At 36.4% G+C, this 24,240-nt stretch overlaps 1 protein-coding gene across 10 annotated transcripts in view; it reads right to left on the reverse strand.

The window, feature by feature from the left end:
• The window catches only part of KCNIP4 (potassium voltage-gated channel interacting protein 4), a 393,854-nt gene that overhangs the window by 7,581 nt on the left and 362,033 nt on the right, over positions 1 to 24,240 (reverse strand). For all 10 annotated transcript variants that reach the window (XM_088163219.1, XM_088163216.1, XM_088163220.1 and 7 more), the window contains 5 exons: positions 14,504 to 14,573; positions 10,134 to 10,204; positions 2,734 to 2,841; positions 1,500 to 1,604; positions 866 to 928 (listed from right to left, as the gene is read on the reverse strand). In XM_088163219.1, the coding sequence (XP_088019345.1) occupies positions 866 to 928; positions 1,500 to 1,604; positions 2,734 to 2,841; positions 10,134 to 10,204; positions 14,504 to 14,573 (417 nt within the window). The remainder of the gene's footprint in view (positions 1 to 865; positions 929 to 1,499; positions 1,605 to 2,733; positions 2,842 to 10,133; positions 10,205 to 14,503; positions 14,574 to 24,240) is intronic.

A 24,240-nucleotide genomic window follows, 5' to 3' on the forward strand; every position in this document is an offset into this window, starting at 1 on the left:
AGCATATTCTATGATTCTATGAACCTCTTCTCATGCCAAAGGCTAGTCATTCTAATTTTATACTCTATCAGGTTTCTTTTTCTTGCAATTTTTAACTGTAAAATTAACAAGATTTCCTTAAATTTATGAAAATGCAACTTATCTTTCCTCATATCATCTACTGGTCTGAGAACAATCTGGTTTCTGAAGAGTTTCTGGTTTCTGTTTTCACTCTGTAACTCCTGCTTCAGCAGTTCTCCATCCTGGCTCTAGAGGCCAGAAGCTGCTTCCAGCATTTGAAAGAAATTGACAGCCACTTGGGTAGCATTGTGGCTGACAATCACAATCAGATCACACCCTTGCCTTGAGAAAACTTGTCTAGTGTTAACTCCCGCCATCCAACACTTTGCAAACCACTTGCACTCTCTTTTTATAAGGCTTCACTGCTTATAAGCACCTCACAACTAACTGAGAAACTCCATGGATGATAAATTTTCAGGCAATATTATTAATGTCATGATTATACGCCAATTGTGATAGAACTGCGTGCCCCAGCATGGGCAGAGATAGAAATATTTAGCTGAATGTGAAGTGCAAACTTCAGTACCAAGTGCAAACAATACACTATTAAAGAGAGAAAGGATATTGGCACAGTTGTCTAATAAGCAATGACAGCTTGTATATAACAGCTCTTCTGCAGATTCAGGCCACGAATTTATTTATACTGTTTAGTGTTTCTGTGTAATGGCGTACATAGATACTCTACCTTGGGAAAATGTTGCCTCTGATATTAAGATCACCCTCACTGACACTCCAGAAATCTGTAAAGAGCTATGATAGCAACAGCTAACAGATACACATTCAGTACTTAACACGTAATACTTACTTTCTGGCAGCTCTCAATGAATTCGTCTATGGTAACTACTCCATCTTTGTTCTTGTCCATTTTCTGTATTAAAAAAAAAAAAGTACATGAATTGGGTTTGTGTGGCCAGGGTTTGGTAGCAGGAGGGCTACAGGGCTGGCTTCTGTGAGAAGATGCCAGAAGCTTCCCCCATGTGCAGCAGAACCAATGCCAGGCAGGTCCAGGAACTGCTGCTGGCCAAGGGTGAGCCCATCAGGAGTGATACACTCCTGAACCCTTTGTTAGTTTTGCTTTCTCCTGTTCAGTTGAGGGGGGAAGTCAGAGAGAGGCTTTGGTTGCCTGGCATCCAGACTGTGTCAACCCACTACAGTATGTTTCTCCTCCCAGATTCCTGTGCAAAACAAGTCCTTTTCAGTATTCATGTCAGTTATATGTCAGCCTAGGAACAACCAGTCCAAAAGTCATAGTAAGTGGACTATGCTTAAAGAGCTTGTTGTTGAAAAAACGGGGTGTAATAAATAGATCTGGGAAACTTGGGATGGAACCACAGAGAATAGAAAGGATTACAGAATTGGAAGGATATATTATGACAATGAAAATCTTTCTCTACCTGCTCACAGAGCCATCTTTTTGGCTTCTGTGTTAACCGACCTACCTGGAAAAATGTTTCCACATGTTGTCTAGGTGCATCTTCTTTGAGAACAGGATAGGTGCATTTCCCCATCATATCGTATATTGCTTTCATGATATCAAGCATTTCCTGAAGAGGAAAAAAATTATGTTTCTGCAATGTAATTGTAGAGACTGCTTTAACTCAGAACATAAATATTTTTTAGGATTTGCATTTTAGAATAAAAGTTTGGAATTCACTTTTTTTTTTTGACTGAACAGCTTCAAGAAGGAACTACTTAATTCCTAGAAATTCTAGCATCAGATTTCCACTTTCATAGATGTATCATTTAAATTTTAAATCATTTATAATATGTGCAAGTTCATGGATTGTGGGAAGAATCTCCTAATGTCTTATTAATTAAAATAAAAAGGAAAAGAAGTTCTGTAACAGCAAGTGAATGGCCAAAGCACATCAGCATTTTATGACTCATTTTCCCTAAAGAAAATTAAAACACTGATGCACACACCTGCACTTAGGCAGATAAGAAAGAGTCCTCCTTTTATAATAAAATTTTTGAATTTTAGTGAGTGGCTTGTGAAATTTTTAATAATTATAAAAACAAGTCATCTGTAGTATGCTAAAATATTATTCCATAGATGACTCTTTTACAGTGATCCTGAAGTGTTTTCTAAAAGTGTAAAATAAGAAGTGTAATTTATATATTTGCATAAACCCCACTTAAAAAAAAAAACAAACCCTCCATATATTTCAATGAAAGTGCTTATTTAGTCCCACTTATTTTCAGTACGTATTCGAATTCTTGCAGAATAAAAGATGCAGGAATCTTTCTTTATAAATTCTGTTTCAAGCAAAAATTATTAGAAGTAGATTCATAAAATGAGTAACAATTATTGCACACATACTTAATTAATTTTTGTCCAAACATCCTACCAATATATTCTAGGGACTAGAATGGTAGCATAATATGGGCAAATACATAGGCATAAGTTGAAACCAACTATTTCTGTACCCATTATGTTCAGAAACATTATTTCTGAAGAATTCTGAACTTTTACAATTTCTGTTAAGATTTTCTCTTTTCAATGTTCATATATATCTTTAAAATGAGACAATAACTTTAATTTTTACCGTGTCTAACTTCATAATATCTGATAACTTGTTAACACATTCCATTTGACAATGAAACCATTCTCTGAATGCAGGACCTAGCTAATGACCTTTACTTTCAGTGACTGCAGTAAGATGTAGACCTTACCTCTTTAGTTATATATCCATCCTTATTTATATCATACAAATTGAAAGCCCAGTTCAGTTTCTCCTGTACTGTCCCTCGGAGTAAAATTGAGAGACCCATAACAAAATCCTAAATAGACAAAAGGTCTTGGTCAGTTTGGAAATGAGCAGTTTTTCTCAAACACTCTGAAATCCAGAATAATGCATTGTCAGAAGTATGAAAAGATGTTTTGTTTCAATTTTTTTTTTTTTTTTGCTTCACTGCGAGTGCTAATGATTGCTGGATTAACAATCTAGGCACTATTTGCTACACTCATAATTAATAAGTAAATTGAGTAATTTTCTATAAAGTAAACCATAATTTTCCATTAGTGGTTGTATCCTCTGAAAAACCTAATGTCTCACATAAGCAGTTCCTGTTGAAGTGAATACCAGGAAAAAGCCATCCCCATGGTTTAATGGTCCAAAAAAAGCTAAAGTGGTAGTTAGATTAATCTAAGCACAGGAGGCCAATCTGGAGAGAACTATGTACTAAGGAACATTAAATTCTTGTTAAATCTGTACTTTGTTAAAGTGGAATATGTGGTTCCCAGATCTCTTAGATCAGTCTGCTGCAGTCAATATTTCAAACTTCATGTATGATACTGCACACCTCAATTCTTATTACTTTTATTGGAAGTATAATAGAGAATAATAACTATATTACATGTCCATGTACCATCTTAATGTTTTTGTGATCCACCAATGCTCTAATTGCTACAGAGCTCTTCCGCAGAAATTAATCAGAAGGCTTTTGAGATTATTTATATGTAGTATTTGGTTATAGACTTTTGTTTCATAATAAATACTCTTTTGACAGCACAAATCTCATTTACATTTAGCATGTTCCAGATTGGAGAAAACATCAACTCTCATCACCTCTCTTCTGTATTTCTTAGCATGTTAATATTTTGTAAACAATAGCTTTTTTTTTTCTCCCAAACATCTCCTCCACCTCTTTTTATTTGATAAGAATATGAACCCATAAATATGTGAAATTGCCTTCGTAATAGGTTGAGAAGAATATGGCAAGTGTGTATATTTAAATGTGGTTTTCTACATTGCTGGCAATGACATAGAGGAATTCTTAGAGTAACATTAAAGTAGAGACAATAACAGCTGAAATATTTGTTATTTGCACCACGAAGGTTTTGCATTTTGTCCAATGCAGCAACAATGGAAAAGACTACGCTGAGGTTAGACATAAATTTAAAAGGTCTGGTGTACCACAAAGTCAAATACATATACCTGATACACTGGAGTATACACGGATATCATGGACTCAGGGGGTCTAGTAGGCACAAACAGCTCTTCTGACAGCTTCAGTCTTTTCAACAATTCAATTGGCATGCTCTGGGTTTTCTTAGTCTGTCACAGATTTCTGTCTTACTGGTATATGTGCCCTTTGGGGTAAATGGATACATGAATCTTGAAAGAATCTTGCTCATCTTGTCTACATCTCAATGACTAATTGAGGGTCACAGGGTTAAATCTCCAAACAGTTCTTTAACAATGTACTATTAAACATCAAAATGTTCAAGGAATTCAGAACAGATTTGATCACATTACAGCATTAGCGTTTAACCTTTTTAATTTAGTACCATGTCTTTTTTGCACGGTTTTACATTCTTGATGTAGCTGCTCCTTAAGTCCTTCGTGAAGGTCTCCGGTTGCATTATTTTCTTAGATTATATGTAAGAGTTGTAAATTTATTAAATTGTGAATTTATTTTTTTATTTTGGGACAGCGATATTTTTTGAATTTATTTTATTTTAAATACATCAATTTTTCTTTTTTTGTTCAAGTCTCTTTGTTCCTTTCTGTGATGCACCACCTGTGTTAGCTGCCTTCCTAGAATCATTTCTAGCCTCATTTCCAAGGCTACCCTTCTATCACCGGTTTTAAAAATAAAACCCTTGACTTTGTGTTGTTTTTCGTGGGATTGAGTATTCTTAAAAAGCAGAGACAACTCAAAAACCTTCTGGGTATGTGCTCTAAACATTGCAGCAGTGAGTCATCTCCTTCCACGTTGCATCAACAAGTTTTGGGATCCCACATAGTTCAGATGCATTGCCTTTGTCTGAGTGTGGTGCAGGAGTCATCATCTCAGGAACAATAGAAAGGATTTATTGTAATAAGAAGTTGTGATGAGCTGGATAAGGAGCAGATAGGATGGGATGTCTTTTCTACATACTTATTTTCAAGCAACTGAAGAACGCAGTAATGGAATCATACAGAAATAGAGTATCTGATTCAATGGATATAGGCCAAATCCACAGGGTATTTTGGGTTAGAGCCTTGAACAGGAAAATGTTCTGCATGGTGGAAGGCAATGTGTGTGTCAGGAGCAGTGTAGCCATTCTAGCTGTTAAGCTAATCATCCAGTGCAGAAAGCCACAGTAAAACAGCAGTGCAGAGGGAAGCAGCTAAATTCAGGGAGCAGCTACCCATCTTTATGCATGCAACCAACAACTCAGTGATGCACAGATCAGACACACCATTTAGCAAAGAGCATAAATACAAGTCCCCATTACAGTATTAGAGCACCCAGATGTTGTTTTCTGTCCTGGTTTAGACATCTAATTTCTAGAGAGAGAAGAATTCTACTTTTAGACCCTGTTTATTTTTTAGAGCCTGTTTATTTTTTAAGAATATTTCACCATACTCAGATGCATACATCCTCTGAGGATGCTGCCAGTGCCCACTGAGAGCTGGGCACCTAATGGGGAGAGGTCCATCTGATCTAGGGTGACAGAGGAGCCTAAAACAGGAATCTGGGCTGAGACACAGCTCTAGGTTGGGTCTTTCTTCAGTCTGTGACAGTGACATTAGAAACACAAGTCTCTCTGCCTTGGCACTTCTCTTTACTCCTTTCCACAGCTTCCTGTTTGTAACTTGCCAGTTTCCTGCAGAGCATGCTAATACCTGTTAAGACCTCCTTCTGTGCCTAATTTTGATTCTTCAAGAAAGGGGGATGTCTCACTGAAGGGTTGCAAAATGCAGTGTCATTGCACCTGTACCAGATCCTCTGTGTACTCAGAGCCTGCTGACATTTCTGTTCTGCACTACAGCTGTAGAAAATGTCTTGTTGTGATCTGGCATGAACTTGTGTTTGTGGGTTTTTTTCAGCAGTGATTAATTATCTCTTAGCTAGCTTGTTGATGACTTTCTGATTGCTTTATCTCTCATTAAATCTTTGGGGATAATAAGTTCATTAATAAATCAATTAACAAGCTTATTAGTGTGCTGTCTCAAATCCATAGGAAAGCTTAAAATTATTCCACCTGGTTATGTGTTCCTTTATGTCTTTTTCAAGGCCAGAAGTAGGTAGGCAGGAACATTAATCCATTTTTAAATTTAGATTTTAGGATTTTGAAAAGGAATCAAGTGATGTCAAGAAGTGATGGAGCCCAGGTATATGTAAAACAAAGGTCACAGAGGAGGAACTGCTCCTAAAAGGAAATGCATTTCTTGGTAGCTACTTTAAATCAGATGGTGTTAAAATGCTTATGAGATCACCAAAGAAAAATAAGGTCATTTCCTACATGACATGGACAAAGCTTTTTGTGTTGAACCCACAGACTCATGCTTGTGAACCTCATGAAATTCAATGAGGCCAAGTTCACAGTCCTGCACCTGGATCAGGGCAATCCCAAGCCAAAATACAGGCTGGGCAGAGAATGCATTTAGAGCAGCCCTGAGGAAAAGGACTTGGGGATATTGGTTGATGACAAACTCAACATGAATGAGCAATGTGTGCTTGCAGCCCAGAAAGCCAACCATGACCTGGGCTGCACCAAAAGCAATGTGACCAGCAGGTCAAGGAAGGTGATTCTGCCCCTCTTCTCTGCTCTCATGAGACCTCACCTGGAATACTGCTCAGGGGCCAAAGGACATGAACCTGCTGGAACAAGTGCAGAGGACGGGAGCACCTCTGCTATGAAGACAGGCCAAGACAGTTGGGCTTGTTCAGCCTGGAGAAGACTCCAGGGACACCTTAGAGCACCTCCCATTACCTACAGGAGAGCTGGGGAGGGACTCTGCACAAGGACACATAGGGACAGGACAAGGGGAAATGGCTTTAAACTGACAGAAAGTAGGTTTAAATTAGCAATTAGGAAGAAATTCTTCATTGTGAGGACGGTGAGGCTCTGGAACAGGTTGCCCAGATAAGCTGTGAGTGCCCTATTCCTGGAAGTATTTAAGTGTTTAAGGATGGGGATTTGAGCAACCTGGTCTAGTGGGAGGTGTCCCTGCCCATGGCAGGGGGGTTGGAACAAGATGATCTTCAAGGTCCCTTCCAATCCAAGGCATTCTATGATTCTATGACTTGTTTAACTGCTGCCTTCATAATACTGCCTTGGACACTACTTTTATTATTAATGAAATATGAAGTAGTTGATCTTAAGAACTGTACTCTTCTACAGAAGTGAGTTAGCATGCTTGCTAATTTATTAACCAATATAAGCTTGGTATTTTTAAAAATGATAAAAACTTTAAAGATCTCCATTGTGTGTGGGCACGTTGTGCTTTAAGGCACTGAGAATTTGTGGGATTATTGAATGACTTTCAGCAAGGTCACATTTAGAATAACCTTAATCTGCATCTACAACAAATGAAGGATACTGATTTAGATATTTGCATGTGTGTGCAATGAGCTTTACCTCTGACAATATATCTAAAGTTAATTAGACTCCATTTTTCTGACTGTGTAAATAGCTTTGAGGCCAGATCTTCATTTTGGCTCAGTGACAATATACATGCAGCAAATGAAAACCTTGTTTTTATATCTGTCTCTGTCTAGTGGAAAAAGAACTTCACTAACATGTCCCAAGAGGTCTCCAATAGCTGAGTCACCGGGTCTTCAGAAACTGTCATATTAAAGCAAAACTAGTTAACAAAACTAAAGAAATAAACTAGTCTCAAAATTAATACAATCATGGGATAAGGAGAGGTAAGTTCAAGCACCTAGTTTTATGTTTGGTTTTTATGCTACATAAATCCTTCACTTGGAGATCCTAGCTCGTACCAAAGAGCATACAGATTGAGAGATGATAAAGCTCTATGGACACAGCAATCTCCCCAAGTAATCTCACCAAGCAATGTCAATTGAGGTGTGCATTTAAGTTGTGCTCAGATATAACATTTTATTGTTGATGGTTGAAAATTTGAGGAAAAAAGAGCAAAAAGCTAAAGCAAATTCTTTCTTTTTAAATGCAACTCCAGCTACCACTGCTTCATGGGAAATTGAGAGTGAACACACACACAAAAAAGTCATTCTTATCAACAAAATAATTTTGCTACCATTTCAGATTTTGATAATCTTTTTTTACACAGAAGATAGCCAGAGTGTTTTCATCATAAGTAATTATATTAAAATGTATTTACTCCTACTTTACTTTATATAGAAAGTACTTTGGAAAGAATGATTATTTTTTCTCCAAACTTTTAAATTACTCCCTCTCTACCTTTTCAGCTGTTTACTATTGTTGTTTTTCTAATGGAAATTAGAAAACTAGAATAAAGATTGGAATAGAAAGAAAATGGCACAGCTGCACCTAGGATTAAGAGGAGCAGGAGAAAAATGAGATTATTGTATTTTGCACATTTCACAATATCTCCTTTCACATTTTGCAGCTGTATTCATGTGATTATAAAAAAACCCTCAGACATTTTTAACTTCAGAAGGATACTTTTAGAATGGCTATCATACAGTTTGCAAGTATAATGTTGCTACAAGGATATAGAAGCAAGAGTCTTTTGACAGCAGTAGACTTATGCTGGATTCAAAATTAGAGCAAACAATTTGAGTCTGGACCAGTCATGTCTGCCTTGATATTGAACAAAAGTTCAGCACCTCTGCTTTTATTTTCCTGATTTATTTTATTTCAAAGCCCTTTATCAAGCACAAACGTGCACTCTGAGATAATCAAAGTTCTCCAAATCTAGTGCATTTCTTAAGACTTTCTGTCTGAAATACAAATGTCAACAAATTGAAGCTCCCCATTCTTTTTAATGATACCTGCAGAAATACTTTTCAACTACTCATTCTAAAAAGAACTTTTCTCAATGTGCCTGCTGTTGCTGTAACTGAAAGAGGGGAAGTTTAGGTTAGATATACAAAAGAAATTCTTTACTGGGAGGGTGGTGAGGCACTGGCACAGACTGCCCAGAGAAATTGTGGATGCCCCATCCCTGAAGTGCTCAAGGCCAGGTTGGATGAAGCAACTTGGTCTGCTGGGAGGTGTCCCTGCCTATGGCAAGGAGTTTGGAACTGGGTGATCTTTAAGATCCTTTCCGATCCAAACCATTCTATGATTCTGTGATTTGACCAGAAGAATCCTTGTGTATTTAGTGTATGTACAGAAGACATAAATTAATCCTCTTTTGCTGCTCCTAGCTCACACAGATTCCGCTGACTTCATCTGCCTGGAAAATGTAGATAGGGTTCATGTTTTTTTATTTTAAATAAATGTAAATAATGAAAAAAAAAATCTGATTATAGTCTTAGTTTAGGGTATAGATTTCTGATCATAGAGCACCTGATTGGCAAGTCTTCTTACTATTCCATCAATTAATTATTTTTATGAAAAAAACATCGGTATAACCTCACAACATCATTCAGTAAAATAAATAATAAACACATGTACAGGACATTTCAATAAATTTGAAGTGAGTGTATTTATCACAATCCAATCAAAATTTGTAAGGAAATAATTAGTTCATTAGAATAAAAACCAAAGAAATAATTACATAACAAATATATCTTTTTGTAAATGAACTGACTTTTAAAAAAAATTCTATAACTTAAAATATTATCTTCTTTGCAGTATTTAGTACACCCTGTTCTCATCTGCAGTACTGCAGTAAGGCCCCTTTTTTCTATATTACATTGTGTGGATGACACCAGCCTTACCAAGGAAAGGCAGAACTGGGAAAAAAAATTGGGCAGCTAAATAGTGGAAGAACTAATTTCCAACTCTTGTGCTTTTAAAAACATTTGCTTTAAAGCCTTTTTCTAGAACTTTCTGGAAACTAAGTGTGAAAAATCTGATTTTGGCTGAGTCATCCACGTAGTTCAGAGTTGTAGTTCAGAGACCTCATCTTGCAAAGGCAGAGAGGAAGAACTATTTTAGGTAATTTGTGCATAAATTGGCTTATCTTTTAAATGGACAGATTTTTAAAAATATGTAGTAGCACAGTCTGAGTTAACAATATGGAATATACAATTGTAAAGTAATGCCTTTTGTTATTACATTGGAAAAACTGAAACGTGAGTCACAGCTAAATTTTCCCTCATGTGAGCCAGCCACCAAACTGGACTTCATTACAAGGAATGGCAAAGTATTAAATTTTATAGAAATAAGCAATGACATCACTTACCTCAAAACTTACAGATCCATTGTGATCAGTGTCAAATGCATTAAACAGAAAATGTGCATATGTTGTGGAATCTAAAATTTAAAGCATAAAAAAACCCACAGTAAGCATATCTTATTTAATAAAATTTAATTTAATTCTATTAAAATTATTTGATTCCGAAATATATTTTGATACCAAAATTTCATAGCAAGACTGTATTTTCAATGAAATTTAAACTTTCTTTTCAGCAGGAGAGGAAGGATAAGTTATAAGTGCAAGTGTGTGGACAGCAACACTGCTAGAAACCAAAAATAAAAAATTCTGTTCTAGAATACCTCTATTCATTTTTATTCTTGTGTTTGCTAATCACTGATAACTGAGCAAATAGCACAGGTGACATATTATTGTACTCTGAAACAACCTGTTTTAACAGGAACACCGACTGTGGCAGGGATCTGTCTCATGTGCTTACAATGAAGAATGTGTTCATTTGTTCCTGTTAAATGAGGGAAGCAGACACTGCCCTCCCTGCATTGTGTGTGCTGGTTTTGCTCTGGACACAGCCCTGCTTCCCAGGTTGAAGCTGATCTTGTTAGAAAGCTGCTGCTCTTATTGGGTCCTATGCTCACCCACAGGTGAGAGGAAATCCTCTCCTGAGGAGCAGATTCTTAAAGCTGGCTTGCTGCTGAATTCCTATGATCATGGCATTAGGGCTGGGAAAAATTGGCTGTGACTCACTAAATGGTCAGTAAGACTCTGAAAGATGACCTTAAACAAATGATCCCTTCACTATTTGCTTAATTTCCAAACCTCCTCCTCAGTGCATATTGATTCATTTCAGAAACACAAGACAGCTTAAATATAAATCTGTCAAGACTGTAACTTTTGTAAAGATCCATCTTTCTCTCTCCACCGAATGCCTTCTGAAAGGCACAGCCTGCTCCAGGAGTAATCCATTGTGAGGAGAGCACTTACCCAGAGACTGCCCTGCAGATGTGAGGTAGAAGTTGCTGGGGTTAAGGGAAGTCAGCTGTCCTCAAGTGTTTTTCCCTCCCTCAAAACCATGCAAATTAATGAAGGATGAGGGTTTGTTGACTTTTAATACTCACTTTTCCATTTCTAATTCATATGTTTACATTAATTTTAGGCTAATTAACATTAATCTCACAAATTATTAACAAAGGGCAAAGCGTTATGAAATCAGTGTCCCCTTTGCAGAATAAACTTCTCCCTCTCATGGAAAAACCTGATCAATGCTGAAATGCCATTTCCTGATTTTTTGGCACGTAACCATTTTACCTTTTATATCAATCCTGCAAACCTTTATTTTTCACAGCCCAAAACAGTGTTTTGCATTAAACTGAGCAGTAGTCTTGAGACACTCAGCTGAAATGCCACTTTGACTCCAAGGAATTGAATATACCAAAACTCAAAGCTTTTTGCTTCACAGATTCAGACCCGATAGTTGTAAGAAAATTCTCTAGTCTTACTTCAATATGTTTATTTTGTATGATGTGAAGCAATCATAACAAGAAAAAACTGCAATCTTTAAAACCCGTCTGTTAACATTTTCAGAGAATTAAATCCCCACCAGCACTATTCAAGAGAGTCATTCATTCTTCCATGTATCCAGTAACCACTGTAATTGCTTAAGCACAGCTTGGCAGATACATTCACACTAGCTGAAAAATGTAAATTTTTTTACTACAGTTTATATTTAGCATTTTAATAGTCATATTTTCTGTAATCTACTGAGACTTCTGTTGTGCAACAGAATATACTATGCAAATCATCTTTCAGGGAAAAAACATGTTATAGAGGTATAATTACTGGAAAAGGAATTTTAAATACCTTCCTATTCTCTTGGCACCCATTTCTTAAAAATATCAGAAATATTCCTAGTAATTTTCTGTAGATATACAGAAAGCACAAAGGTATTTTAATTTTGTTGCCCATGCATGATACAAGATAATACTTTTTTTCTGTATGATGGTATATGAAAAAAAAGTCCCTAGTTAAAAAATATTTTTTCTAGTAACCCCTCTGAAAAAAAAAAAAATCAAAAGCTTTTTCAGAGTTGTTTGCTCAAGCAATTCAGTTCTGAAATTTTGCCTTCAAAACCACAGCAGGATGAGGCATGCTAGTCTTTTAATTAGAGCTACTTAGTCTGATTTCCCCCTTTCCCCCCTAAATCTTGAACATTATTCATTTTAGACAAAATCTTAACTTTTAAAATTAAATACAATTTCTTTCCAAGGATCTGATATCATAACTAGTAGGCTAATTTGCTGTTTTAACAGGTTGAGATAGGAACAGCTCTTAAATCAGAATTCCCTTGAAAAACACCATCAAAGCATTTTAAATGTCAGAGGCAAAATACGGTAATCACATGGGAAAGTGTGACTTATCAAACTACAAGCATGATCTGTTTCATTCAGAAGTGATGAAGGAGTGTAATAATTATTCAGTGGGTGGATTCTTATCCATAACTTGCTTGGCTGAAGAAAAATCTCAGCTTTCATTTCAGGTGATCCAATGCATAAATGCAGGGGGTATATTCATTCACCTGTATGGCAGTGAATCTAAAAAGAAGTTACTGGAATGCCCCTTCTGGCACGGAAAGCTTTTTAAAAAGTTACTTTTGCCTTTTAAAATACATTTCTTTTGCTGCAATCCAGTCTCATGTCCTTTCCTTTGTTACTCTCGTGGCACCTTGTCTTATTTGTAATTCTCCTGTACCTCGTCCTGGACAGTCTTGGAAGTTGCTTGAGGAAGTGACTTGCTGGATGACATTAAAAAAAATTCTTAAGTTGCCCTGAAGCTTAAAATCCTATAGACGTAATTTTGTTTGTTCAGATACGAATTGTCATAACGATACATTGTATTGTACTTGGTTTTTCAGCACACAGACAACTGGAGCACAGATCTACGTGTTTTAATTCAGGGAAAACTTTCAAGATTCTTTTTTCCTCCTTAATACTGGGACATACATAAAATCATTCTTTTAAGCACAACTGATATTTAAAGGCCTCAGCTGGACACATTATTTTGACAAGACTTTCAAAGATTTAAGAACTTAGTCTGGCTTCTTAACTAGACATTCCACTGCAGTTCTCACCTCCTCCTCCAAAGGATGCCACTGCCCTAAATGCCAGAGAAGGAGCAGAAGGATCACCATTAACACCAGGAATAGGTGTAGAAATTAGACATTCCATACGTATACATTTTAACTAAATTAATAGTTTTTCTTCTCTGTTACAACTAGATCTGGACTAATAAAGATCAGTCTTTTAAGATTACATTTACTCTCAAAATATCTTTTGACTTTACTTTTAGAACAGGTGTGCTTTCTCTTTGCCCATGGAAAATTCAGAGTGTAACAACAGGAAATATGACAGATTTTTTTATTAAGTGTAGAAAAGGTGTAGTAAATCAAATAGAGAGAATTAATTTCACTACCGAAGGATAACTACAAAATATAATATTTCAAACTTTAATTGTTAGCTTGGTCTAAAAGAGAACCAATCAGTAGGGTCAACCCTTCTAGCCTTTTTTTCATTTCCATTGAGTGTGCCTACTTCTTAATGATTTCAGAGACAGTAATCTGCTCTGAATGCTGCTCTTTACCTTCTAGGTCTTTATTCGAAATAAAACTAATGGGGAGATATTTTGTTCCTACCAATTAATATGGGTTTTTAAATTAAAAATGAAAAGAAGGAGTTCTGAAATACAGAAATCTCAAGAGCTCTGCGAGAAGCTGAAGAGGTGGGATTGAAGGGTTGTAGGAGAATATGAAGAGGGGTAACTGAACAGCAAATGCAAGAGGAAGAAAAGAGAGGAAAAAAATTCAAACTGAAAGAAATCTGAGGTTCAAGGAAAAAAACTTGTTACATATTTTTGTGTTATCTTCATTGCACTAAAAGATAATGGAAATAAAAAATAACTAAACTCCTGGAAATCAATTAATTGAAATCAAGGTTAGCATTTAAGAATAGAAACCCCATAGAATTAAAAGAGGGTTCTGCTGTTGATATGAGAGGGTACCTGCAGTGCCTCCTACAGTTTCTCCTACTATGAAAGGGTTTTTTTTTAATTAAAGGGAATGGGCAAGAAATTTAGAAATCTTAAAGAAAAATAATGTATTCAGAGAAACTTCATGGTACCTAAGCACAGGTAGTAACTTCATAACAGAAGACTGACTTAATGCAGCTATCATTGCATTTCATTCAGAAATATATACTTAAAAATGTGTCCAACTATCAAGGAAGTACTCCATGAATTCAGACAGAGCTTGAGGCAATAATCTTGTTAATTTGAACAAGAGGATCTTTTGTCAGACTTCGGAACTAACAGACATACTGCACTACTAATTATAACTGCTAAGTACTTACCTCCCTGTGGAAAGAACTGAGAGTAAATCTCTTTGAAGGTTTCTTCATTGACAACACCACTGGGGCATTCCTGGAAAAAAGTAAATGACAAGAAATGAATACCATCCAATCTGGTCCACTCAGCTGAGGTGTTCATGAGACCATCCACAACACGTGTGTCACTGACAGTTTAAAATGTGTGACTTTGCACTTTCAACCAAATATTAATGAACATTATCACACTGAAGTATCTTCCTAAAGAATTCCCATGAGAAAAAAATTCATTCTATGCCATGGATCTCAGTTTCATTTGAGACCTGAGTGATACACATGAGCAGCAAGCCCTGTGCCACAGTGAGTGGAGCTGTTGTGTCACCTGTGGGCCCTGAGTGGTTTTGCTCCCTCAGCTGCAATCAGCGTCTGCATGGTATGGAAATCAAGCAGGAATGTAAACACTTAGGCATTACTGATAAAACATGCAGTCATATTCTACTGGGAGAGTTCTATTCAATGAATTCAAAAGACCCTGCCACTGAAGATCTCATTCAAACTTTGCAGAGCCTTTTGCCTCTTTACATCCTTTTCATAAACTGAAATATGTAACACAGAATAAGTAAGAAGCTTCTGAATAGAGTGACTACAAAAAAAGAAAATTAAAGGAAGTGAAGGAGAAAAATAAAGGTGGTTAAATCAATGACTTTACAAAAATGACTTATGCAAAGATGTGGGAAAAGCAGAAGGAATACTGTAATTGTTTACTAAGTCAAGCATAAATATCCAAGACTGGAAAGCTGATTTCTAGTCCTGATTTTGCCAGACTGAGCAGAAGACTTTGGGCAATGTACTTAATTCCTTTTTGGCCTTAATTCCTTCTTTAACATAAAAGAGGGATAAAAAGCCAGGTATGCTCTTTAAAAGAAAAGGACTTTTAGAAACAATGAAAAAAAAGAAAATGCAAATTAAGTTTTAGGGTTCATATATTTATTTTTTACTATTATCATGCTGTTGGACTGAAGACTCAAACATATTTGCTCCTAGTGCTAAGCTCAAGAAACTTAGCTTGAAATGGAGATCAAGAGTAATGTAACATCTTTTACCAGTGTAATAACAACTTTTCCTGTGAGAACAAGCAGTATTCCAATTAGATCAAATAAGGACCACTGAGATATTCATAGTCCTGGCACCTTCTGCTAAGAAACAAATAGTATCATCTCTAATTGAGAGACAAATGCACCATCAGAGAAATGGATGTCAGATCTTTAGGTCTTAGGAGAATTATGATTTTATGTCACATATCCTTAGCTAAATCAGCTTTTCATCATAACTAAGCATATACAAACATATAGTAAAAAATAATTCTGTTTGATCAAAAACCAGAAACAAACAGCTGTGTCAGAGATACACACACAAAGTTATTTGTCCTTGGGCACAGAGACTGTCACTGATGCAGGCAGAGTCAGAGCTCAGGTCTCTGTAAGATTAAATAAGTACTGACTGCTGGGCCACACTGCCTTTGGAACCAAAGCCTTTGGGGAATGGGAGGAACAGTGAAATGGACCTCTACTCTTCATTAGGTAAGTGGCAATCCATAACTGAGGAGGCATCTCCCTGACTGTCATGTCTTTGGGTATCAGGGCATTGTAAAACATCTCTCTCTCTTACCAGCTTTCCAGAAAGACCAGTCAGATAGGTCACTGTCTCTATGGTTTCTAGCAGGTTTACAAGAAACAAGCAATAGGACAAGAGGAAATTACCCCAAGTTGTCCCAGGAGACGTTCAGATTTGATATCAGGGAAAATTTCTTCACTGAAAGGGTTATCAAGCATTGGAACAGGCTGCACAGGGGAGTGGTTGAGTCACCATCCCTGAAGATATTTAAAAGTGTGTAGAGGTGGCCCTTGGGGACATGGTTTAGTTGTGGATTTGGCAGCTGGGTTAGTGGTGGACTTGATCACCTCAGACATTTTTTCAACCTCAACGATTCTATGATGTTATGATTCTATGCTGCTTGTCTTTGGGAAGCCTTCTGGAGCTGTATAAGAGCATGCAAGAGAACAGTATTTTTACTTGGATTCAAAGCACAATAAAGGAAGCATTGGTGAATTCTTCAGATGCTCATTGAAATAATATTATAGTTATTCAATGTAGAAAATGTAACAGAAGTATTTTACAACCTCCTCTTCCGAGCATAGAATAATATATGAGCTATGTCATTCTCAGACCTGCAGGAGGAAGAATAAACAGCCTTTACCCTAAGATGGGTGTGAGTTTGATAAAACAATGCACCATTTTGAAATTTAGAAAAAGAAGCAGTGGCTTCTTTCTGTTCTGCAGGTAATTCTTTTTCAGACAAGAAAGCTAGGCACATTTTGAAGGAATTAAAGAGAAAACTGAGGAGTTTAATAAATAATGAATGACGAAATGCACATTTAACTTCATCATATGGCTTATTAACATGTAAAACAATTTTTTCCTCTTTTCCTTAGCTGACAAAGAATTCAAATTATACTTTTGCAAAGAATGCTCTCCCCTTTTTTACAGGAAATGCCAACAGCTCCAACTCTGTCAGTCCTTAGTCTGAAGCTCTGAAGACTGAGTCCCATTTCCTGACTGCATTTAAATGTTGTGATGTTAGAGGAGAATTAAGGATACCCTGCAAAAATATATACGATTTGTTATTTGTTTCTTCAAAATTAGCTGGCTGCCTTTGTTATTAGAGAAATACAAGACCTATATACCTCATTTAAAGGCATTCCTTTTTTCTTCTGTCACTTAATAACACTGGTTTCACACTGTTTGAAGGACTTATTTCTTGAAAAGGCAACCTACTTTCAGAGAATTATATATTAGCAGAGCCAGGAATGACATTTTGAGTTTCTCTAGCTTGTCCCTCTGCAGTTTCCTTTGTTTTTTTTGCCACAGCATTGCCAGCAACACTTTACCTTTTCCATCCTTGAAGGTCTGTAGAAATGGTGTCTTAAGGACATTCATTAAAAATCTGAGATGCTGGCCAATTACATTTACCAGAAATACCAGCTCAAATTTTTCTTAGGCATGCATCTTTCCTCTGAGACTCTACATGACAGCAAACACTTCTGATCTTGAATAATTTCATTCTAAAAATATATGCGGCCAAAATGATTTACCTCCAAGACTGTACTTTTCTTGGTTCATAAATCTGGCTTTATTGTGTTTATCAGGAGATTTGTGCAGTTCAGGGAAAGAGATTAAATATTGTAATTGTTAAGAACGCCCCAAGGTTTTATGTCAAGCTATTGCTGACTTCTTCCACTGTACCAACTATAATTAAAAAAATTGATCTAACCTTTCATTAAACTCTTATAATAGAGCGGAAAATAATTAAATAGTTTGAAAGAAAAATATGAGGCTTATTTAAACAATTTCCTATATTCTTTCTTTCCTTGATCTGGATATAATTTATTTTGTTGCAGCAAATTTCTGTTTGACAATCTTTTAAAATTACACGAATGTATTAGATTTTCCTTCTGGAGAATATAAAGGAGGGAATGTTCAACTTGAACTGAGTCCAGTTCTCTCTCTTTTAAAGAGAAAATAATATAAACTGACAAACAGAGAATAATAAATGTGATTCTTCCTTTTCATGATCTCTCTTGCTTGCAATTTTGCTGCTGGGAAATTACACCTCCAGCACAGGGTCTTATGAACCACTCTAAACCCTGCAAATTATTTACAAGCCTCATACTGTCTAAGACATCTGCCCTTCAGTATTCTTAAAAAAAACTGCAGTAGGTGATTCTTCTTTACTACCTAATCAACATCCTTTTCAGACAAGAGGCAAAACAAGAAGACACAAAAATGAAGAAATAGTGAAATATAGAAAAGAGAATGAAGGAGAAACAAACTCAAAGCTGAGACTTTCGTCTGCATAGCAAACAATTTTGAATGATGGATAAAGCTGGAGTTTGGGCAACTTTTAATATCTTTTAGTTATAGACTTTTGCAGGATGGGTTTCCCATCCCATCTTCATCTGCTGTTTCAGTTTTCATACTGTTTCATTTTAGATGCATGTTCATGTCCATTGATTTAATTAACAGTGACTGATAATATTTTCTCTTTCTGCATGCACTTACATGCTCTATGTGCATATGCCTTCTATGAATACACCTTCAGCCTCCTTCTCTTTCATACTGTTGAATCAGACCAGATATGTCCCCTAATAAATGAAATTATTTCATTTATTTAATAAATTTCTATAATTCAATACATTAATTCATCGGTATTGTAGCAATTTTACTTGAGAATACTTTTAGAATTAAAGAGGTATTTACCAAATACCAACAGGGCTAAACTGAAATTTTGACCTATCTTAGAGCTGCATGCCAAGAATAAATATGTTTGTAATTTATTGTAAATTAAAAACCAAATAAATTCGTAATTTCATACCGAATTTCCCTGCAGTAAATATAAATGAACTTGTCCATGCTATATTAATCAAGAATAGATTTCATCACCTATTTATTTTGAAGTCAGAGAGAGTGTGATTAATTTTTTGTCCTGAAAGAACTCTTAGAATACAGGGTTTACTTTTGATACTGGTTTATTTCATAAAAAACATAGAACATATATCAGAAATTATCTTTGTGGAAAGGGACTAGGTGGCATTTCCAGAGTTCTGATCACACTACTGGACTATATAGGAGTAACACCAAGAACAGGGTAAAAATCCTGCAGCAGCTAATAAAAGTGAACTTACTCTAGCTGGATTTTGAAGTAGATGATGCAAACAAAATGAGGTGTCTGGGGAGAGACGTTTTTGAAGTCATTAACGAAAAAACAAGTGCATAAAAAAATATCTCAAAAGATATGCTTAAAAGAGATGCCATGCACTGGCCTGTGAAGCAGCCTCAGAAAACTAATTCAGAGAAAAACCTCTCTCTTGAAATATTTGAAATGTGGCTGAACAAAGCACTAGAAATTAAGACTGGAAAAATAACCTGGGAATAGTCAGACAGTTCAAAAGTCTTTTTCTCATTAGTACAGATTTAAAGAAATCACAGACAACCATAGTTATGCTCCTTTTCTTTTTTCTTTTCCTTTCCTCTAAATACTTCTAGAAGAATAAAAAACAGAAGATTATGTGGGGAGAAGAGAGCTGCTGTTTTCCTGCCATAGATGTCTCCAGGAGAGCAACAAATTCACAGAGGTGGAAATACAAGCAAAGTATTGCCCATTAGGTGCTGGTAAAATTTCAATGGGTTGCTCCAACTATGAACTAAAAGGAAAACCCCCATGTCTTTGTGTTCTATTCTGTGTAATTTCTCTGATCAGCTTCTTTGAACTGCTGCCTTCTGGACTGATGCATTGTCAGTATTTAGGCTCCTGCATTTAAACATCTCTTTTTGAAACTACCTGAAGGACAGAAACATTTAGTTTCCTTTGTATAGATTTACCACTCAACATGTCAGCACATCAAATGAGAGCTTTGAGGAAGTTTTTAGGAAACCAGTGCACATACGAGATAATTGCAGTGACTACAGAAGCGATACCTGCTTTGGCTCTTTTGATCTGGCAACTATATTACTCACCCAACTCTGTGTTCTCCTTGAGCTTTGCTGTTTGCCTACTGTAAAAGCCAGTTTGTCAAAGCACTGAGAGGATGATTGGCATGACAGTGTCCAAACTACTCACAAAGGATGACAATTTGTTTTATTCTATCTTTACACCTATCATTTCGGGGTGTGCCCAGGCCTATGCTATAATGGAACAAGTGCAGACCTTACCTGCCTTTCTTCTGACAGGCTGTGGAAGGAGCTGCTGTTCATTACTAAGAAATGTGCAGAGACAAGAAGAGCAGATTGACATGGAAGAGATGGGTAAATGAAAATTTTGAACACATCTGCATCGGGTGCTCAGTCAAGAGGACTGGCCACCAAACAGGCTCAAAGCCTTTCCTACTTCAAAGGAGAGTTGAGTCCCAGTATATTAACATGTGTTAGACAAGTATGTGCATGTAAGGCACATGCACATGCTCAGAGAGTAGAAATTGTAAAAGCTCAAAATAAAAGGTGGTGTGAGGGCTTTCAGTTTTTATTTATTACACTACTGAAAATTAGTTTTGATGAAAAGTTTAAGGCCAGAATTAACATGCTTTTCATCTGTGGAATATTGTCCCCACTATGTATAACAATATATGCTATACATATGAATATATTTATAATGATCTATTTCTAGTTCAATGGATTTTCACTCATTTTCTCTAATAAAGAACCTCAACTCAATTATATTGAAAACCACTGGTGTTTTTTAACTTCAATTTTTACTTCTATATTTTGTGTTATCAGGAAAGGGACAGCTATTAATTTAACCTCCTGTCTATTGAAACTGAATTAGTTCTTTGTTTTCCTTTTTTTTTTTTTTTTTTTAGTTCGGTTTCTCATGCTAGTTTTCTCAGGAGTGGGCTATAAAAAATAATTTTCACAGCATCTCTTCTTTATTGAAAAAAAAATATTTGGTTTGCATTTTTAGAAATAACTTCCATGCCACCTGATAGAAAGACGTAACAAAAAAAAGTGATGAATGATGAAATATGTGTAACCAAAATTATATGTTGGATCATATTTATTTACTTCAAGAGGGTCCAAATACCTCCCTAAGACAGTTTGCTATTGTGTTCATTTATTGCAGAATCAATCCTTATAGATCAGAACACAAAAGAACATACTCTGGTCTTGCATCCTTGAATACAGTTGTGAGCCTAGAGAGATAACAGTGATGGTGGGAAAGAAATATTTTCTCCAGTCTTTATAGAAGCTGTATGTGATGAAAGACATACAGGGTAATGGTTTGGGAATGGTTAGGGACAGTTAGCTCAGAAAGTCTTTTGTACCTACTCCTAAATCTTCCGATGAATTTGCCTATTTGGTTACCGGTGTAAAGCTTAAGCTGTTTTATAAGACTCAAAAGAAAGAAGGCAGACCCAAGCAGAGCACACTAATTACTGGGTCTAAAGGGACAATCTTTCAATCTTTCCTCTTTGACTTAAAGTATGGTAGGATTACTTCAGCTAAAGACTCACGGGGGAACACCTCAGGTTGTTGCATTTTCACTTCTGTCACAGGGGCTGTAAACTCATTTTATAGCTCAGTGGCAACACTCTACATTTCTAGGAATGTTGTGGCAGTTTTGATTTGACAGCATCTCCATTGACAACCAGTGGTGAAATACATGTAAAAACTCTTTTCAATCTTTGTCTCATCACGTAAAACACAAAACTTACTTCTACTTAGCCACCTGTAGAAGAGATACAATAATGTTTCCTTATGGCACAGCAAAGATGTACTACATTTTAAGCCTCTCACCGGAGGACACTGTTATGAACAAAAGCTTCTTTCCACCTCCTACTTGCTATGGCAGTTTCAGAGGAAAACAAACAGAAATAAAGGAACTGGCTGACATCCAGCATGTGTGGCTTCACACAGTAAATAACAATCAACACTTTGGCTGCTTCCACAACTCAGCAGGCGAGGTGCCAGCAAATGCTTTTAATCAGAGCCACTCTTTGTTTAGCAATGTTCACTAACTAGTGAAATTTTCAGTTTCTTATTATTAGCACAGAAAGTAAAACAACACTAAACAACACAGCTAAAGATTTGAACTTAAAAACCCACCCAAAAACTTGATACCCCAAACTTCATGGATGAGTCCCTGGCATCTGAATGGTGCTTAGTGTTTCTGCCCTTACTTGTCACTGCAGGATGGCATTTACAATCCTGACTTGACAAATAAGCAGGAAATATAATTAAACTAAATGCAGCAGAACCCATACTTCAGCAGTGCAGCTTGTAAACACTTTGGCAAACACAAGGTGCTCACCCTCTTGGGAAAAACTGTACTTAGGGGAGCAGTGTTTCAGGGTCTTGCCTTTCACACATGCCCATGTGAGTTCTTTTAATCGAGTTCTTTCAAATCGGCTGAAATCCTAGGTGAGAGGAGAAGGAATAGCTCCATATTAGCAAGTGCTGGCCCCTTGGGTTTATTCTGTTAGACCCATTCAAGTGATTCTCTTGAGCAGAATGGAGAACATTACCAATCCCTAAAAGCAATATTTTAAGGTAGGTCAATTCCCTTCTTTAAAACCATGGAGGCATTCATTTTATTTTTCTTACATGAGGGTGCTTTTGTTTATCCTAGATGCTCCTTCTATCCTTGAAGAGTGGAAGATTGAGGAAGAAACTGTACTAACAACCTTCTGCTAAATATTAGTGGACTTATGCCATCTTTATATGGACATATCTGAAAATGGAAAAGCCTGAATTTAGCTCAAAGTATTTAGGAAGCAGAAGCAGCATGTCAAGGGTGAAAAAATATTCTATATTCTGTCTTAAAAGGCTTGTCAATCAACTGCATCTTGATACTAAGTACTGACATCAAACCAAATTTTCATTTTAATAATGAAGTAAGAACACTGGGTTTTGCATTCCTGAGACACATGGCTGAATGAAAGATAGTCAAGCTGAAACTGACTCCTAAGTCATGCTATACCAGTATTTTTCAGAGTGGTTGTTCTTTGTTTCTTTCAAAGATGTGCAGTGATAAAGGCAGACATGTCAATATTTGGTTAGTGCTAAATACAATGAAAAGACCAAGGAATTTCAGCCTCCTCACAGCTTGCAGAAATGGCAAAGAACATAAAATTCAATGGGGACTGGTTTAGACACAGAAAATCAAACACTGCGCTCATTATTTATATTTTATATGGTAATACATTTACCCTTTAACAAAGGTTTTTTGCTTTCTCCACTACTAACAACATTTTGTCTCAGGAGAAGGGCCCCAGCAGTGCAAACAGAAGAACAAATGTGCTTACCTGCATAAATATTTATAAAACTGAGCCTGACATTAGCATAAGTTGGAGCTGATTCACCAAGTACAGTGGGGAAAATCAGACACAATTGAGGCAATGATGTGTATGGGGCTGCTGTGGGTGAGAGGGATGTGGGAAGGAATGCCTCTTCCCTGCTCACACAGTGAGGGCAGTATGCCTCATCCTGGAGGAACTGTGGCACTCAGGGTCTGAGACAGGGTCCCCTCCCCATGTATCAAAACCTCCCTGTCCCTTCTGTGCTCGCCCAGTCCTCCAGCACAGCACATTGACACTCGTACTCTGTGCCCAAAGGTCTCCCCAGAGTGTAGGTCCATGGCAAGGAGAAGACATTTGACCACAAGAGCTCTATGGCTCATGGTGATCATGGAAGGACCAGAGAGGCTTTGTGGCCATACATCTAAATCCTTTTGAGGAGGGGTGAACAGTTCCACGAGACAAGGGAGGCTGTACCATTACTGCTATAAAGGAGATATTATTCCTATAATTCAAAGACATGAGAAAAGCATCAGAATGGAATTTTAAGTTTAGCAAGGCATATGAACTGATAATTCCTTTAGCACAGCAAAAATATCTAAATGAACTATATGAATATCCTTTAGATTGTTCTGGAGCTTTCCTTTCCTCATATGTGGATACCTGATACATGCTTTTGGTAGCATATTTAAAACTTGTAGCATAAGTCAAATCGTTGGAATTTTATACTTAAATAAACCTATAAAAATGGTGATTGATATTTGCTGGTATATTTTCAGGAAAATTATGAACAGCACAGAGAAATAAAAAAAGAAGACATTTCCCAGTTAAAACAGGTAACAAGAAGAATAAAAAGAGATAACTAGAGAATCAGATACATCTAAAAAAGAGTCATCTATCAATCAGTTCAGGTCTAAA

This window comes from Sturnus vulgaris, chromosome 4 (genome assembly GCF_052056855.1).
Source record: "Sturnus vulgaris isolate bStuVul1 chromosome 4, bStuVul1.hap1, whole genome shotgun sequence".
NCBI lineage: Eukaryota > Metazoa > Chordata > Aves > Passeriformes > Sturnidae > Sturnus > Sturnus vulgaris.